General features: G+C 42.9%; 1 protein-coding gene across 2 annotated transcripts in view; it reads right to left on the reverse strand.

The window, feature by feature from the left end:
* LOC110538550 (glutamate receptor ionotropic, NMDA 2C) overlaps positions 1–18,991 on the reverse strand; it is a 79,255-nt gene that overhangs the window by 28,410 nt on the left and 31,854 nt on the right. For both annotated transcript variants that reach the window (XM_036938636.1, XM_036938637.1), the window contains exons 3-5: positions 10,947–11,545; positions 8,202–8,316; positions 3,853–4,064 (exon numbers count right to left, since the gene is read on the reverse strand). In XM_036938636.1, coding sequence (XP_036794531.1) covers positions 3,853–4,064; positions 8,202–8,316; positions 10,947–11,545 — 926 coding nt within the window. The remainder of the gene's footprint in view (positions 1–3,852; positions 4,065–8,201; positions 8,317–10,946; positions 11,546–18,991) is intronic.

An 18,991-nucleotide genomic window follows, 5' to 3' on the forward strand; every position in this document is an offset into this window, starting at 1 on the left:
TAATGCGCTGACGTGTGGTCACTGTAAGGGTCCGTAACAAGCTAGTGAAGTGAAAAACGTTACAAAGAGCTTTACAGAAGAATAGGACTTGTCTCTCTGGACAACCTGACACATAAGTTTTATCAGTCTGACCACATTGGAGCAGAGTGAACAGAGTGACTGTTTGTTTTGTCTCTTCAAGGAGGAATAAGCGTGTCTCCATGCGAAGCCGCACAGATGGTCCAGGTGCAGGCTTCCTCGTTTCTCTCGTCTGCTGAGGGCTTGAGGGATTGGAACAGAGGGCCCAGAAATACTCCCGCCTGACGGATGGCTCGTGGTGCTGGCACCCAGCTCGGACGAGTCGTGTAGGTGTGAGTTATGGGCGATACGGGCCTCGGCGGGAGTCTTGGGGCATGAAAGCGGTTTCTGAGAGAGGTCGCTGATGGCCCTTAATAAATGAGAATGCCAGGTCCTCTAGCTCCCTGTTCTGCCGGCCAGGAAATATGACTGGCGGCCAGGATAAAAAAAACACCACAGCCCTGGGGTCCATTATTATCATCAGCCCCCAGGGCTGGTCTTTTTGGGCCTCTATCTCAACCCACTAACTGCATCATTTAGTTGCTTACTTGGTTTAGCCAATTTCTCCCATATGAACTCAAGAAAAAAAAATCCTTGTTCAACATGGCAAACTGCACTCTAAGTCAAGACAAAACACACTACAACTATGCAGATTATAATAATGGGGTGTTTTGGTCAGTGCAAGCTAAAAAAAGATCTGGTCTGCTTCCCAAGCAGATTTTCACTGAATTGAGCTCATCCCCTCTTCTCATTAACAACCATTGTCAGTAATGGATAATGTTTCCTTTCCCCATATCCATTCACTAATGAACATCACTATCAGTCTCTAGGTGTCCAGGATTGATGAGGCGGCCTAATCAGCCCATCTAATTGATATCCCAGCAAGCAGCACATATATTTCCCTTATTGGGTCACACTGTGATTACTGTGATGTCTCACTCTGGCTGTCTGCTTTAATGAAGATCTCACCCCATTGTATGATAAGGACTCATGGCTGGGCTAACGGTAGGGGAAGAGACTGTTCATCCTATTCACACCTAATGGCACTCTCCAAGTTACAGTCCAAATGAATCAACCACAGCATGTTCTACATGTTGGAGCTGTCATTAATATGGTGTCTGTGGTAGTTCTTAGCTCAGTTTACGTTTAACAAGTAGTGGCAACCCGTCATTCAGGGAAGGTGGGGGAGAGCCACACCTGATTTGAGCCCCACCTATTCAGCTAAATAATGTGTTGCCTGTTTTGCATGTTATTTTGGGATTAATATGTGTCAATTATCAGTTTGCAAACAATAAAAATCAAAACAAATTGTTAATAAAGATGCTTACAAACATGGTCTCTTTTTTTATTTCTTTAGTAAGGCAGCTCCAAAATGCAGGTGTTTCAGCCTAGCTCAGTGCTTTATGTGGTGGTGGGGCAGCCAGTGGAAAATACGGAGAGTTGTTGATGTTCTTTAGTTGCGCTGTGATTGGCTCAGTGTTCTGTCACTCATGGGGACACTACGTTACCGCAACATCTACAGGGAGAGCTCAAAAATTCAAACCTCACTGGGTGCTACAATATAGTTACATTAGAAGGGCCCATCCAAGAAGGCTCAATGTCATTGGCCACAGATAAAATGATGTCAAATCACATTATATCTACCATAGCTTGATCATGTCAACATCATACTTTCAAAATCTTAGCTAGCAAGCTAGACAAGCAGTCATCATCGTGAATTATGTCAACAGTCTACTGGCAAATTATTTTCAATCCTTGTCATATGAAGAAAAATTATAGATAAAATGTATTGGTGCTCATCGGCCATTGGACATAAACATTACACAACAATTTGGTAATCACAAATTCAACAATGAGGGGTTTGGAAGAAATCAGTGGATAACTGCAAGCATTGCAAAGCAATCACGAGCCTGCTATTCAGTGGAGTGGGTGTGTGGTCCAAGTCTGGGTTTAAGGGTCTCTTTTCCAAGCTTAAAAGGATAAACACTCACATGCCATGAGCCAGAAAAGGTTGAATACATTGGTCATGCTGGGAACTCTGAAGCAACTGGGAACTGGGAAAAAAATGAGCTCTGACTGGGAAAATACGTTTTGAACGGTCATCCAACTCGGAACTCCGGACTCTTTCTAGAGCTCTGACCTGAAGATCATTGACTTCATGATTCAACCTTGTTTATTTCAGAGTTCCCAATTGTCTTGAAAGGACCATAAATCCAGAGAATGCCTGACTTTGATGACAAAGTTGGATTACAAACTTTGCCCACAAAGATTGCAGCTTCACCTCGCTTGTTAAAGTGAGCACAGCACAAGAAGTTGAGTCCAAAATGTATTGTATGCTGCTGCATAAGTGATGTAATATGCCAGGGAGATATGTATACTGTAGCTAAGAAAGTACTACTAGTCTATGTTGTGAAGAAATCTGTTAGTAGCCCATGTGCCTCACCATAATAATTTGGTCCCTTTCCCCACATAATTTAGCCTACTGTTCTGACTTGGTGATGCACATGTAGCCTATAGTGTTTTAGAGAAATATAATACTTGAATTTTGTAAGAGCTTTCATTGTCTGTTTATATGCCCCCTTTATTTATCCTATGGTTCTGACTTGGTATACAGGGAGAATACTGTAAGAACGACCCATATTCTGAATTCTGTCACTGTACATTTCAAAAGTGGTGAACAAATAGTTATATTGACTATGTCCATCCTAGATCGCTCATTATTCTCTTAATCGAAATTATGGATTGCCTCTTATCCACTTGTTGTCCGCTTATGCCATAGTTCGTACATCTCAATTGTCAGTAGAACCACATTTTTGTTTTAAGCAAGTCAGCCATATCAGCTATGTTTTTTTTTAAGGCAGTAAACGAGGCTGAATTAACTGTTTCGCTGCCAGACAAAGCTCCGCTGAAAGCCAGGTGTAGCAGTGTTAAGGATTCACTCAATGGTGCTGAACAGGTCCATGTAGGCCTCAATGCCACTCTAAATAATGGCACTTTAATAATGTCTACATATCTTACATTACTCATATCATGTGTATATACTGTATTGAGACCCAATCACTGGACACTTTAATAAATGGATCACTAGTCACTTTAAATAATGCAACTAATAATGTTTACATATCTTACATTACTCATATCACATGTATATACTGTATTTTATTCCATCTACTGCTACTTGCCTATGCCGCTCGGCCATCGCTCATCCATATACTTACATGTACATATTCTCATTCACCCCTTTAGATTTGTGTGTATTAGGTAGTTGTTGGGGAATTGTTAGATTACTTGTTAGATATTACTGCACTGTTGGAACTCGCACAAGCATTTTGCTACCCTCACATTAACATCTGCTAACCATCTGTATGTGACCAATAAAATTTGATTTGATTTGAACAGTTTGTGGGCACTGTTTGTCACCGTTATAGTGCAATTCATGTATTATTTAGTGTTGTTTTGTGTTGTGTAGTGGCTTTGCTGGCATGCATCTAAAAATGTTTTGGGGAGTTTGCCCCACCAAGATATACTGTACATGCTTAAATCACCCCTGACAACAGGTAATGGTGAAACAGGATAATGGATGTACATGCTTAAATCACCCCTGACAACAGGTAATGGTGAAACAGGATAATGGATGTACATGCTTAAATCACCCCTGACAACAGGTAATGGTGAAACAGGATAATGGATGTACATCACCATAGTAGTACGCTACACTTTTATGCTCTGTTTCATTCTTCTCATCAGAAAAAGTTTGCCATCATTAATATCAGAGAGGAATACTGTTCCACTCACGTCTCTGTCTTGTTGGACTGGCGGCGGCAGGGCACGGTGTTGCTGACACAGGTCCCAGTCATGGGGTCGACAGCCTCCACTATGACAAAGGGACGTTCCTCCAGTGTGGCCACAGTCAAGTGTCTGTTATCTGATACGGGCTCCAGATAGGTGCCGTAGCGAGGCCACACCGGGTATCTCATCTGCAGGATCCCCATCTCATAGTTCCCCACCTGGAAGAGGAGAGAGAGAAGGGAAAATAACAGGCATGAGTCATACTTTAGCTTATCGGTATTCAAACCTGCAATACAATCACATCTCAAACTACTCCTCAGAGATTTCCATGCAGCCGTGTGGGAAATGCCAGGATAGATTAAGTCGAGGAAATGTTATTTCCAGGTCTGCATTTTTTGTTATAGATTTTCCTGTGTATTCTATTATAGAAAAAAAGGAAATACATTTTACTGTTGAATGCTAAGTGATGGATTCTCTCATTTCCACAAGGAAAACATACAGTCAATCAAATATATATCAGGATGCAGAAAGACAAGATCTTTGCCCATTTTAAATAGACCTCAACAATCCCGAGGCACACACTGTGTAGTTGCACCACCTGTGACCTGTGACCCACCTGTCTCCTTGCACTAAGTTAGAGTCTTGTCTCACTCTGAACATCTGTACTTAAGTTGTGAGGATCAGCCGGTCACAGAGGACCAAACTCTTTATCTGTTCTTTCCTCCATTACCAAACACAGTTGGTGAGGAAGTAGTTCAGTATGCTGAACAGCACTTCTCTGCTTCATTGCAGAGAAGTGATCACACACAGTAATTAAACTGTGGCTTTCACAGAGCCCAAAGCAGTAACACTTCTATTATTGTTCTCTATGGTTTTATGTGTTGAGAATGAGGTTGTAAACTTTTACATAGTGATGATGATTTAACCGTTCTTAATGGCACACATATTGTGCTTTTAATCAGTGAAGTTCCATAATTAAGAGTTGTTTAAGGTTAAACAAAGAGTTTAATAAGTATTCTCTCCAGAATGTTTTTGTGTTCATTGTTTTTTATGCCTCCTAATTATTACGGAGCAACATTAAAATGGATCGTGAACTGTGTTGATAATTGTATTCATTGTTACTGTGTTGATAATTGTATTCATTGTTACTGTGTTGATAATTGTATTCATTGTTACTGTGTTGATAATTGTATTCATTGTTACTGTGTTGATAATTGTATTCATTGTTACTGTGTTTGCACATAGAGCATATTGACCAACTTTTATGTTTCTGTCAATATATTGGCGGATTGTCACACGTATCAGCAACAAAAGACTGCAGGGTAAAACCATTTCATTGTTCACATTAACAACATTTAACAACATGTTTGTGTTCAATCAACTACCTATACAATGGCAGAATACTGGTCAATACCTTTTTAGAATGTATGGATTGCACTGCCATCTTTAATTCATGTCAGGGGTCACTAAAATGATGCTTGGCCAACTCCGAGGCATCTAAGATGCAATAAAGTGAGCATTGAAAGTTACAACCTTACAATAACAATAATAATATTTGACATATCCCGGCTGCCGAGTGGGGCAGCGGTCTAAGGCACTACATCTCAGTGTTAGAGGGGTCACTACAGACACCCTGGTTCAAATCCAGGCTGTATCACAGCGGTCTAAGGCACTGCATATCAGTGTTAGAGGAGTCACTACAGACACCCTGGTTCAAATCCAGGCTGTATCACAGAGGTCTAAGACACTGCATCTCAGTGTTAGAGGGGTCACTACAGACACCCTGGTTCGAATCCAGGCTGTATCACAGCGGTCTAAGGCACTGCATGTCAGTGCTAGAGGCTTCACTACAGACACCCTGGTTCAAATCCAAGCTGTATCACAACCGGCTGTGCTTGGGAGTCCCACAGGGCAGCGTACAATTGGCCCAGCATTGTCCAGATTTGGCCGGTGTAGGCCAACATTGAAAATAAGAATTTGTTCTTAACTGAATTGCCTAGTTAAATAAAGGTTACATGTAATAAAAAATACATTATTTTACAGCAGTCAAAGACTGCATAATTCTGCTTACTTTGGATTGGCTGTTCTAAACGTTTTATCAGGGGCCAACCCTGACAAATGCCTTTGCATCATAATAATCTCTCCTACTAATACTGAAAGTTATCTGATTATTGCAGTCATTATTGTCAGATGTCACAAAGGACAACAAAATACAACTATTAGAATATCCTCTGTTTTACTGGTATGCTTAGTTATTCCTGTCTCTCCTGCCGGACTATTGATTAATCCTCTTGTCTTCCTTTCCCCTAGTTTATGGGCCTTGTCAATGGATCACAATGGTAAAAGAGAGCATAAGAGTGTCCCCTCACTCTTTTTAATGGCTTTACAGAGCCAAACCTCTTTGTTTGTGTCAAAGAACAGACTTGTCAGTTTGCCTTTGTAACATGTTGGAGATGAGAGAGGAAGCCAAGATCTCAAATACCTATAGCCTGCCTGGATCCTCAGACTTCTTCTGCTTGTCTTCTTCTCCTTCTTCTTATCCTTATCCTCTTCTTCTCCTCTTGTTCTACTTCTTCTCTTCTTCTCCTCTTCTTCTCCTTCTCCTCTTCTTCTTCTCTTCTTCTCCTCTTGCTCTCCTTCTCTTCTTCTCCTCCTCTTTTTCTCATTCTCTTCTCCTTCACTTCTTCTTCTTCTTCTCTTCTCCTCCTCTTCTCCTTCTTATTCTTCTCTTCATCTCCCACTCTTCTTCTTCTCCTTCTCTTTTTCTTCTTCTCCTCTTCTTCTTCTTCTATACTTCTTCTCTTCTCCTCCTCTTCTTCTCTTTCTCTTCTTCTTCTTCTCTTCTTCTCCTTCTTTTCTTCCCCTTCTCTTCTCCTTCTCTTCTTCTTCTTCTCTTCTTCTTCTCCTTCTCTTCTTCTCCTCTTCTTCTTCTCCTCCTCTTCTCCTCATCTTCTTCTCTTCTCCTTATCTTCCTCTTCTCTTCTTTTCTTATTCTCCTCCTCTTCTCCTTCTCTTCTCCTCTTCTTCTCCCCTCTTTCTTCTCATTTTCTTCTTCTTCTTCTTCTTCTTCTTCTTCTTCCTCTTCTTCTTCTCTTCTCTACTTCTCCTTCTCTTCTTCTTTGAGCCTCAATTCGTTGGGGCATGGACTTTACTAGGTGTCGGAAGCGTTCCATAGGAATTCTGGCCCTTGTTGACTCTGATGCTTAGTTAGCTGGATGTCCTTTGGGTGGTGGATCATCCTGATATACATGGGAAACTGTTGAGTGTGAAAAACCCAGCAGTGTTGCAGTTCTTGCCACACTCAAACCAGTGCGCCTGGCACCTACTACCATACCCTGTTCAAAGGCACATGCAATATTTTGTCTTGCCCATTCACCCTTGTGAATGGCACACATACACAATCCATGTCTCAATTGTCTCAAGGGTAAAAAAGTATTCTTTAACCTGTCTCCTCCCCTTCATCTACACTGATTGAAGTGACATCAATAAGGGATCATAGCTTTCACCCGGATTCACCTGGTCAGTCTATGTCATGGAAAGAGTAGTGTTCCTAATGTCTTGTGCACTCAGTGTAAGTTCTTGTTATTCTTTTGAAGTATCACTTCAGGTAATGTTTTGAGTAGCTCAGAAATGTCCAGTAACAGAGTTTAAAGATGAGCCTTTTAGATTACGTCCAGCAGTAAGCTTGTTGAATTCTCATCCTCAAAGTGGACTCACTACACTGCAGCAGCAACAGCGCATTCATTTTCTGTTGTATTTTTAACTGCAACCTTTCCATTGGCACAAGCTGTCAATAGACTACTACTCTCCCTCTCTCTCTGACCAACCACACTACTCCCTACTGGGCATTACAGGTAGAGGGAAGGTGTGTTGTGAAGGTGGGATGAATATGTGAGACACGGTTCTGTTCGCTAAGAGTCGGTGGCTCTGAGGTAGTGGAATGCAAGGCAGGCTCATTTGAATCGCTGGTGTTTATAGGGAGATTGTCAGACGTGTAATCACACTAGGCCTGTGGTATGGAGAGACACCGGGTGGCCGGTTAGGACACTGTGATTGGTAGGAGGCAGTTAGAGCAAAATGCTAGCCTATATAGTGGACAGTCTGTATTTTGTAACAGGTGATACAAAGGAACTGTAACAGCCCACAATATGCCCAAGTCAATGCCTGTCAGTGATAGTTCATGAAAATACACAGTGAATGAGGCAGTAATTCATGTGTTGTTAAAAACACTTTTTGGAGTTTTTCCTTTTCGTAATGAGCAGGTTATATAGCCTTATTAACTTGTAGTCAGATAACACAAAGACTAACCCTAGTTTTACTGATTGGGAGGAATATAATGAAGTGTAATGTCTCACTTTATCCCACTGTCTCTCTCGATCTAAGGTGATGATGACCATAGCCGGGTTGATCAGGTACCCTTCAGGGTTGAACGAGAAGTCGTTGTGTTCCCATGTTACGTTTAACATGTGCCTGAAAACAAGGGAAATCAATCAAAGAGTTAAATACTCATTACAACATTATACTAATACTTGTTAATGTCCATTAATGCAATCTTCCAATGGTTTCATCCTATTTCTAAAGCACTACCTGCTGATTGTTTTGCACATAGCTATCGACATGTTGTGAACTCCCTGTCATCACGCACTGTGAGGCTGCTCTCTCACCTCTCCTCCCTCTCTCTCTCAGTCCAGCAGAGGTGATGAAAGCATGCTGGGTAATGAACGGGCCCTCTGTCTAGTCCATGTGAAAGGCTTGTTTAATCTGGTAATCTGTGATAATCTTATTAACAGGCGGAGTGATTTATAATCAAAAGCTCATTAAACAGAGACCTAATTAAATGAGGTGTTGAGTCTATTGACCGCTGAGGAGCGAGCGAGGCACTGCTCCCTTTGAATAGGGAGGTCTGAGAGAAAGAACAATATTGTGCCAGGGAGGGAAATAAAAGAGTGGAGAGCAGACGGAGAGTGCTATACCAGGCTTTTTTCTGCCTGCAGGACCCTCATATTACCAACTTTGGTCATTGCTATTCCACTCAGGATTGTTTTTGTCTTTAAAGTGGAAAATCGTAGGGGTTGGAAACAGCAGCATGACTCAAATCAAAGGCTGAAATGCAGCTTCCCAGACGGTTCTCCTTTTTCATGAAGGATTTCGATTTACAAAAATAGAAGTTATCTTTCCCTCATGCTAGTCACTTTCAGAAAAGAGACAATTACTTCTGAGGAGAAAGTGATGTTTTAATACCACTGAACTGTGTCAGATTTCATATTACGATCCTGGTCCACAAAAATGTATAAAGAATACCACCCTGTACCCTGCCTGGAAACTCTCCAATCCTCCCAGTCCAGTCTCAATGACCTTGGCTAGTGCCAAATGCTGACGCTAAATCTGTTGTCCCTAAAGAAGCCGAGCATCCCTTTGGCTGATTAAAAATGTTCTGGAACCAAATAGGATTTGCTCCATGTTCCCTGGCACAGATGGCGCAAGATTGCTCTTTTGGGCTGGGCTGGGCAGGTATGACAGGCCACATCATCTCTCTGTGATGCCAGTGCTTCCAACAGTGAGGTGATGGGACAGAGGTAGGATGGATGAGTTGGCAGGCAGGGGTTAAGAGAGTGACAGGGAGAGTACCATGTTGCCCCCCACCACAACATTAAGCTGATGAAAAGCCACAGCTAAATGACTGTTGAGCAACTGTTGACTGATGTTGTCAAGTCAGTCCTTCTCAATCTGCTAGAGTTACAGTTGATGTCGAAAGTTTATATACACTTGGGTTGGAGTCATTCAATATTTCAAATTCAGTGCCTCTTTGCAAGACTTCATGGGAAAATCAAAAGAAATCAGCCAAGACCTCAGAAAAAAAATTGTAGACCTCCACAAGTCTGGTTCATCCTTGGGAGCAATTTCCAAATGCCTGAAGGTACCACGTTCATCTGTACAAACAATAGTACGCAAGTATAAACACCATGGGACCACGCAGCCGTCATACCGCTCAGGAGGGAGACGCGTTCTGTCTCCTAGAGATTAACGTACTTTGGTGCAAAAAGTGCAAATGAATCCCAGAATAACAGCAAAGGACCTTGTGAAGATGCTGGAGGAAACGGGTACAAAAGTATCTGTGTCCACAGTAAAACGAGTCCTATACCGACATAACCTGAAAGGCCGCTCAGCAAGGAAGAAGCCACTGCTTCAAAACCACCATAAAAAAGTCAGACAACGGTTTGCAACTGCACTTGGGGACAAAGATCGTACTTTTTGGAGAAATATCCTCTTGTCTGATGAAACAAAAATAGGACTGTTTGGCCATAATGACCATCGTTATGTTTGGAGGAAAAAGGGGGAGGCTTGCAAGCCGAAGAACACCATCCCAACTGTGAAGCACAGGGGTGGCAGCATAATGTTGTGGGGGTGCTTTGCTGCAGGAGGGACTGGTGCATTTCACAAAATAGATGGCATCATGAGAACGGAAAATTATGTGGATATATAGAAGCAACATTTGAAGACAGCCAAATGGACAATGACCCCACGCATACTTCCAAAGTTGTGGCAAAATGGCTTAAGTACAACAAAGTCAAGGTATTGGAGTGGGCAGAACTGAAAAAGTGTGTGTGAGCAAGGAGGCCTACAAACCTGACTCAGTTACAACAGCTCTGTCAGGAGGAATGGGCCAAAATTCACCCAACTTATTGTGGGAAGTTTGTGGAAGGCTACCCGATACGTTTGAACCAAGTTAAACAATTTAAAGGCACCGCTACCAAATACTAATTGAGTGTATGTAAATGTCTGACCCACTGGGAATGTGATGAAAGAAATAAAAGCTGAAATAAATAATTCTCTCTACTATTATTCTGACATTTCACATTCTTAATTAAAATAAGGTGGTGATCCTAACTGACCTAAGACAGACACTTTTTTACTAGGATTAAATGTCAGGAATTGTGAAAAACTGAGTTTAAATGTACTTGGCTAAGTTGTATGTAATCTTCTGACTTCAACTGTAACTCTAATCGCTCCAATTTGGTTGGCTTCTTTTATTGCAATGAACAATCTCCAACCTACAGTATGTCAGTATGCCCCCCTTCCATCCCTCCACCTCCACTCACCTGAACAGTGTATCATTAGAAGATGCCCTAACAGGGCTGTGGCAGTCGTTGTGGCCCTCGGGGATGAAGCCCCTCTGTTTGTGGAAGCTCTGCACCCCTTTGACCACGATGGCCACCCCATCCCGCACCCTTTTCCTCAGGCTCATCCGCCAGCGGTCGGTGATGATGCTGATGAGGCCCACAGGGAAGCTGTTTGGTGGGGGCATGTCTGGGTTCCCCACGGCAAGGCTGGGGAGGATCCAGATGTAGCCAGGCCCCAGCAGGCCAACCTCTCCGGCCATTCTGAACAGGTACTGGGCCTCCTCGTGGGAGCAGTATACCAGCAGTACCTGGGCGTCGATCTGCTGCAGCAGGCGCCGTGCCCGGATGTCGTTCATGCCGTCGGCGGACATGTCGAAGGTCAGCACGTCCTGCAGTTCCCACATGAAGTAGCTGGTGTCAGTGAAGGTCTTGACATAGTCCACGTAGACCTCGTAGCCCGGGTACAGGCTGGTGATGACCACGAAGCTGTCCCAGTTGTACTCCTCCATCACCTTGAACATGCCGTTTATCTGCTGCTCGATGGAGGAGCCCAGCTGGAGGAACGTGGAGCCGTCGCCCTGCAGAGAGACACAGACAGCAGAGTGAGAACAAATAACAGCCCTTTTTGGATAGTTAATTTAAGCTCAATCAATTTGCTCAATTTATCTAACAAGCACAATTAAAACCTAATGATCTAATGCAATGACTTTCTTAATAGCCTGCTTAGTGGCAATTATATGATTGTGTTTTATGTAATTCAGCCAGTCATATGAAAAAAATAAAACAATAATCAAGAAATGACAGTAGAATCCTGAGGGTAGCTTGACAGTGTGTCTGTGTGCTCCGTCCACACCATCCAGCTCCTGACCACCAGCCAGCCCACCCAGAAGCGGTGTGTAGTCTCTGGGCTGAGAGGCAGTACTCTGCAGTAAGTGATTCTGTTTGGTGTTGCTCTCCCTGTAGCCCAGGCACCATTCATCACTTTAACCCATGTGTCTCCCACTTGCCACAGCAACATTGGGCCTCATATATACTTGGCACTATCACTGAGCTCACTGTCACTGAGCCCAGCCCCTGTTTTCTCTTTTTATCTCACTTTTCTCAAGATGTCTCTCCTCTTTGACCTTGGAGAAAGGAGTATGAAAATGCTGTGTTGTGTTAACTAAAGTGATCCAGGAATTTTCTGGAAGATCAGAGCGGTTTCTTGTCTGTGTGTGTTTGTCAGAGCGTTTATCTTGTTTTAGTATGTTCAGGGAACAGAATAATATATGTTTTTTTCCATCAATCTTGTTGAAATATTTATTTCAGTAATGGTCTTGGCATAACATGTTTCTGCATCCTGGGAAGGCTATGGGCTGACACAGGGCAGGGTTTTATTTTTGTGTTTCATACTAGAAAATAACAGAATCATTGTTTTTAAAACTGCTTATGACCCATACAGTACATTTTCGGGTTGGATGCCATTGATGTGTCTTGACTCTAAGAGAAGGTAATGATTGTTTATTGGTTTTGAATTAAGCACGCTGCTCATAGAAATCATTGCACCATAATTGCTTTGTAAAACAAATAGCATCGTTAATCATGTGCAACCCCAGTGAATTGTAATGATAAACAAAGTGTAATAAAAAGTTACATCAATTACAGAGATTTGACTGTTTCACTGGTTGCATATCTGGGTTGATCATTAAGACTTTCACCTTTTAAATGACGTTGTATAAAAGGCAACTTTATAATAAATAAAAAGTGTATAATTTTCTTTATCACTCCAAATAAATCTATAAAGTAGATTTGCTGATAAAAAAAATGTACTTCTAAGTGAGAATGATTTTGGTGAGGCTCAGTTTCTTGCTATTATGCCATTTACACATGCAGTTCCTTCAGAAAGTGTTCACACCGTTTGACTTGTTCCACATTTTATTATGTTGGAGCCTGAATTTAAAATGGATTCCATTGAGTTTTTTTGGTCACTGATGTACTGTATACACAATACCCCATAATGTCAAAGTGGAATTATGTTTTTTGAAATGTTTACAAATGAATAAAACATGTCAATTATTCAACCCCTTTGTTATGGCTAGCCTAAATAAGTTCAGGAGTAAAAATGTGCTTAACAAGTCACATAATAAGTTTCATGGATTCACTCTGTGTGCAAAATAGTGTTTAACATGACTTTTGAATGACTACCTCATCTCTGTACCCCACACATACAATTATCTTTAAGGTTCCTCAGTCGAGCAGTGAATTTCAAACACAGATTCAACCACAAAGACCAGGGAGGATTTCCAATGCCTCGCAATGAAGGGCACCTTTTGGTAAATGGGTAAAGGAGGGGGAGGGGGAGGAGGATGATTATTTAAGATCTGTTTGAAGAGGTAGGGTTTCAGATGTTTTTGGAAGATGGGCAGGGACTCAGGGGGAAGCTGGTTCCTCCATTGGGGTGTCAGGACAGAGAAGAGCTTGGACTGGGCAGGGGTGGGGTGGGAGGGCCAAGAGACCTGGGGTGGCAGAACGGAGTGCTCGGGTTGGGGTGTAGGGTTTGAGCATAGCCTGACGGTAGGGAGTTGCAGTTCCCCTTGCTGTTCCGTTGGAAAGCACCATGGTCTTGTAGTGGATGAAAGCTTCAACTGGAAGCCAGTGGAGTGTGCGGAGGAGCGGGGTGACATGGGAGAACTTGGGAAGGTTGAAAACCAGGCGAGCTGCAGCGTTCTGGATAAGTTGCAGTGGTTTGATGGCACAAGCGGGGAGCCCAGCCAATAGCGAGTTGCCATGTGCCTGGATTAGGACCTGCAGCGCTTTCTGCGTGAGGTAAGGTCGTACTCTACGGATGTTGTAGACCTGCAGCGCTTCCTGCATGAGGTAGGGTCGTACTCTACAGATGTTGTAGACCTGCAGCGCTTCCTGCATGAGGTAGGGTCGTACTCTACGGATGTTGTAGACCTGCAGCGCTTCCTGCTTTAGGTAGGGTCGTACTCTACGGATGTTGTAGACCTGCAGCGCTTCCTGCGTGAGGTAGGGTCGGACTCTACGGATGTTGTAGACCTGCAGCGCTTCCTGCGTGAGTTAGGGTCGTACTCTATGGATGTTGTAGACCTGCAGCGCTTCCTGCGTGAGGTAGGGTCGTACTCTACGGATGTTGTAGACCTCAAGAGTGAGTCGCTGCTTTGATGTTTGCAGAGAACGACAGGGTGTTGTCCAGGGTCACACCAAGGTTCGTTGCGCTCTGGGAGGGCAACACTAGAGTTGTCAACTGTGATGGAGAGGTCTTTGAGTGGCAGGCCTTCCCCGAAAGGAAGAGCAGCTCCCTCTTGTCGAGGTTAAGCTTGAGGTGGTGGGCCGATGTTCAGATATCTGCCAGGCACGCAGAGATGCGCGTCGCCACCTGGGTGTCAGAAGGGGGGAAGGAGAAAAGTAGTTGAATGTCATCCGCATAGCAATGATAGGAGATGATATGTGATGATATGATGGAGCCGAGTGACTTGGTGTATAGAGAGAAGAGGAGAGGGCCTAAAACCAAGCCCTATGGGACACCAGTGGTGAGAGTAAGTTGTGCAGACAGATCCTCTCTATGTCACCTGGTAGGAGCAGCCTGCCAGGAAGGATGCAATCCAAGAAAATGCAGAACTTGAGACGCCCAGCCCTGAGAGGGTGGAGTGGAGGATCTGATGGTTCAAGGTGTCAAAGACAGCGTATAGATCTAGGAGGATGAGAACAGAGGAGAGAGAGTCAGCTTTGGCAGTGCGAAGAGTCTCCGTGACGCAGAAAAGAGCAGTCTCGGTTGAGGGACCCATCTTGACGCCTGACTGATTAGGGTCTGGAAAATAATTTTGATAGAGATAACGAGAAAGTTATCAAGTGTTTTGGAAAGAAAAGAAGGAAGGAAAGAAAAGAAAAACATTTACAGAGTTTAATGGCTGTGATAGGAGAAAACTTTCAGTATTAGTAATTTTAGTTACTCCATAATACTAACCTAATTGACAGAGTGAAAAAAGTAAGCCTTTACCGAATAAAAATATTCCAAAACATGCATCTTGTTTGCAACAAGGCACTAAAATAATACTTCAAGAAAATGTGGCAAAGCAATTAACTTTTGTCCTGAATACAAAGTGTTATGTTTGGGGAAAATCCAATATAACACATTACTGAGTACCACTCTCCATATGGGGAGTTTTTCAGGATAAGCTGAATGGAGCTAAGCACAGGCAAAATCCTATAGGAAGTCATGGTGCAGTCTGCTTTCCACCAGACACTGGGAGATTAATTCACCATTCAGCAGGACAATAACCTTACACATAAGGCAAAAAAAAATACACTGGAGTTGCTAACCAAGAAGGCGTGAATGTTCCGAGTTACAGTTTTGACTTAAATCTACTTGAACATTTATGACAAGACCTGAAAATGGTTGTCTAGCAATGATCAACCACCAACTTGACAGAACTTGAATAATTTTGAAAAGAATAATGGAAAATGTTGCACAATCCAGGAGTGGAACACTTTTAGAGACTTTTAGAAACTCACAGCTGTAATCGCTGTCAAAGGTGATTCTAACATACATATTTATATATATGTTTTTTTGTGTAGATTGTTGACAAACAAATTACAGTTAAATCCATTTTAATCCCACTTTGTAACACAACAAAATATGGAAGAAAGTCAAGAGGTGTGAATACTTTCTGAAGGCACAGTGTGCCATTTTTCCTTGATGCTATCAGAGAAGTACCCAGAAGTCACTGCTTCACTCAAGCTGGACCTTACCTGTCCCTTTCCTTCTCTAGGGGACTGTGCCCTGTCTATGTCATGGTCATGAAGCTTGTTGAGGTTTGGGGTTGCAGAAAGCCAGGTATCCAGAGACCAGGACTACTCTGTTCTCTTGTTCTGCTGTTTCATTCTGTCTCCTTGTTGTCCTTCAGAGAAGTCTAAAGTAGGTTAGAACCATCTGTGTGTCTCCTGATGTCAGACATCATACTGGTCTATTCCAGTGTCTCCACTGACCGTTCTCATTGCTCTGAATATCACATCCTCTCTGTTTCTATTTAGCAATCTGTTTACATTTAGCAATTTGTGTTCTACCCTTTTCCATATACAAAATACCTCCTCCTATATTACCTTGGAGGTACTGTAGATGTGATACAGTAGAAGGGACAATAAAACATCTTGCAACATTAGCTTAGCAAGAGCAAGGGTGTTATGCAGATTAGTAGAGGAGCAGGTTGCCAATAAATCTACAAATGTTCTAACTCCTCTCAGTGTCCCACAGGAAATCTGTTAAAGTCACTGCCTTCTTTCTGTGCGTGCAGCCTTTTTCCACCACTTGTATGCCACGAGAATTCATCTGGCAGAGCGTAAAATCAATTTGCTCCAGGCCATGTGTGTGTGTTTGTGTGTATATGTGCCTGTGTGTAGTATGTGTACACGATCACACTGTGACTCTCAGCCAAAAACACTTTAAGGTTCTATCTAGAGAAGTGTGGTAGCAACCACTCAATTAGAACTGTACTGTAGTCCAAATGAGCCCTGAGCATGGACAGCGGATACAGCCATACCCAGCATACCCAGCATGCCTAAGCTCGTTTTATTCATATAACTAGGCAAGTCAGTTAAGAACAAATTCTTATTTACAATGACAGCCTACCCCGGACAACACTGGGCCAATTGTGCACCTCCCTATGGGACTCCCAATCACAGCCAGTTGTGATACAGCCTGGAATCAAACCAGGGTCTGTAGTGACACCTCGAGCACTGATATACAGTGCCTTAGACTGCTGTGCCACTTGGGAGCACTTAACCATGATGCATCAGGACACAACCCATATCTGATGATACATTCTGTTAGATAATACTGTCCGAATCACATGGCTTGGGGGGATTTAAGATCTTCTGGTTGGAAACAGGTGTCCATTACCAATACTACGTTCTCCTATAGGTGTAGGGACAGATGTTTGCCAGATGTTTGTTTCTTTATGTTGATGGTGATTCGTATATGGTGTTGTTGTTTCCATGAAAGGGTTGTGACTATAGACTGATGTCCCATTGTGCCTCTGTTCTGTAAGTGTGTACATTTCATAAAGAATATTAAAAGGCATCTAGTTAACAGCTTAGCTTCCACTGGCACTGTGAGAATTTAGGACTACAAGGTTCTATCTGCAAAAATATGATTCTGAGATAACTGGCTTTAAAGTTCAATCCCCTTATTGGTTTGAATGGTGTCAGCAATTTATTTATAGTATTCTTTTGAACTGAACACCATGATTTGGGGTATTTAGAGTACTATCTGCAGAAATGCAGATAGAACCTTAGTCCCAAACTATGGAGTCTGGTCAGTGGTCAGTTGTCTTCTGTAATCTGCTTACAAACAACAAGATAGAGTGATGTGTCTTTGTATACTGTAACAAAAACACATATCTCATGTCTTCTCCCTAATTGTATGTTTTATATTAGCCAACTGGCTCTTTGCTTGAGTGCTTTGTGAGTTACAGACTAGCAGCTGAATGGTTTACAAAGGGGTTGAATCGGGGTCAGATCAAATCAAAACAAATCAAATTTTATTTGTCACATACACATGGTTAGCAGATGTTAATGCGAGTGTAGCGAAATGCTTGTGCTTCTAGTTCCGACCATGCAGTAATATCTAACAAGTAATCTAACCTACCAATTTCACAACTACCTTATTAACACAAGTGTAAAGGAATGAATAAGAATATGTACATACAATTATATGAATGAGTGATGGCCGAACGGCATAGGCAAGACGCAGTAGATGGTATAGAGTACAGTATATACATATGAGATGAGTAATGTAGGGTATGTAAACATTATATAAAGTTGCATTGTTTAAAGTGGCTAGTGATACATTTATTACATCAAGATGGCAAGATGCAGTAGATGGTATAGAGTACAGTATATACATATGAGATGAGTAATGTAGGGTTTGTAAATATTATATAAAGTGGCATTGTTTAAAGTGGCTAGTGATACATTTATTACATCAATTTTTCAATTATTAAAGTGGCTAGAGTTGAGTCAGGATGTTGGCAGCAGCCACTCAATGTTAGTGATGGCTGTTTAACAGTCTGATGGCCTTGAGATAAAAGCTATTTTTCAGTCTCTCGGTCCCCGCTTTGATGCACCTGTACTGACCTCGCCTTCTGGATGATAGCGGGGTGAACAGGCAGTGGCTCTGGTGGTTGTTGTCCTTGATGATCTTTTTGGCCTTCCTGTGACATCGGGTGGTGTAGGTGTCCTGGGGGGCAAGTAGTTTGCCCCCGGTGATGCGTTGTGCAGACCTCACTAACCTCTGGAGCGCCTTACTGTTATGGGTGGAGCAGTTGCCGTACCAGGCGGTGATACCGCCCGACAGGATGCTCTCGATTGTGCATCTGTAAAAGTATGTGAGTGTTTTTGGTGACAAGCCAAATTTCTTCAGCCTCCCGAGGTTGAAGAGGTGCAGTTGCGCCTTCTTCACCATGCTGTCTGTGTGGGTGGACCATTTCAGTTTGTCCGTAATGTGTACACCGAGGAACTTAAAACTTTCCACCCTCTCCACTACTGTCTTGTCGATGTGGATAGCGGGCTGCTCCCTCTGCTGTTTCCTGAAGTCCACGATCATCTCCTTTGTTTTGTTGACATTGAGTGTGAGGTTATTTTCCTGACACCACACTCTGAGGGCCCTCACCTCCTCCCAGTAGGCCGTCTCATCATTGTTGGTAATCAAGCCTACCACTGTAGTGTCGTCTGCAAACTTGATGATTGAGTTAGTGGCGTGCATGGCCACGCAGTTATGAACAGGGAGTACAGGAGAACGCTGAGAACGCAACCTTGTGGGGCCCCAGTGTTGAGGATCAGCGGGGTGGATATGTTGTTACCTACCCTCACCTCCTGGGGGCAGCCCGTCAGGAGGTCCAGGACCCGGTTGCACAGGGCGGGGTTAAGACCCAGGGTCTCTAGCTTAATGGCGGGTTTGGTGGGTACTATGGTGTTAAATGCTGAGCTGTAGTCGATGAACAGCATTCTTACATAGGTATTCCTCT

The sequence above is a fragment of the Oncorhynchus mykiss genome, chromosome 12 (assembly GCF_013265735.2).
Source record: "Oncorhynchus mykiss isolate Arlee chromosome 12, USDA_OmykA_1.1, whole genome shotgun sequence".
In the NCBI taxonomy this organism is placed as follows: Eukaryota; Metazoa; Chordata; class Actinopteri; order Salmoniformes; family Salmonidae; genus Oncorhynchus; species Oncorhynchus mykiss.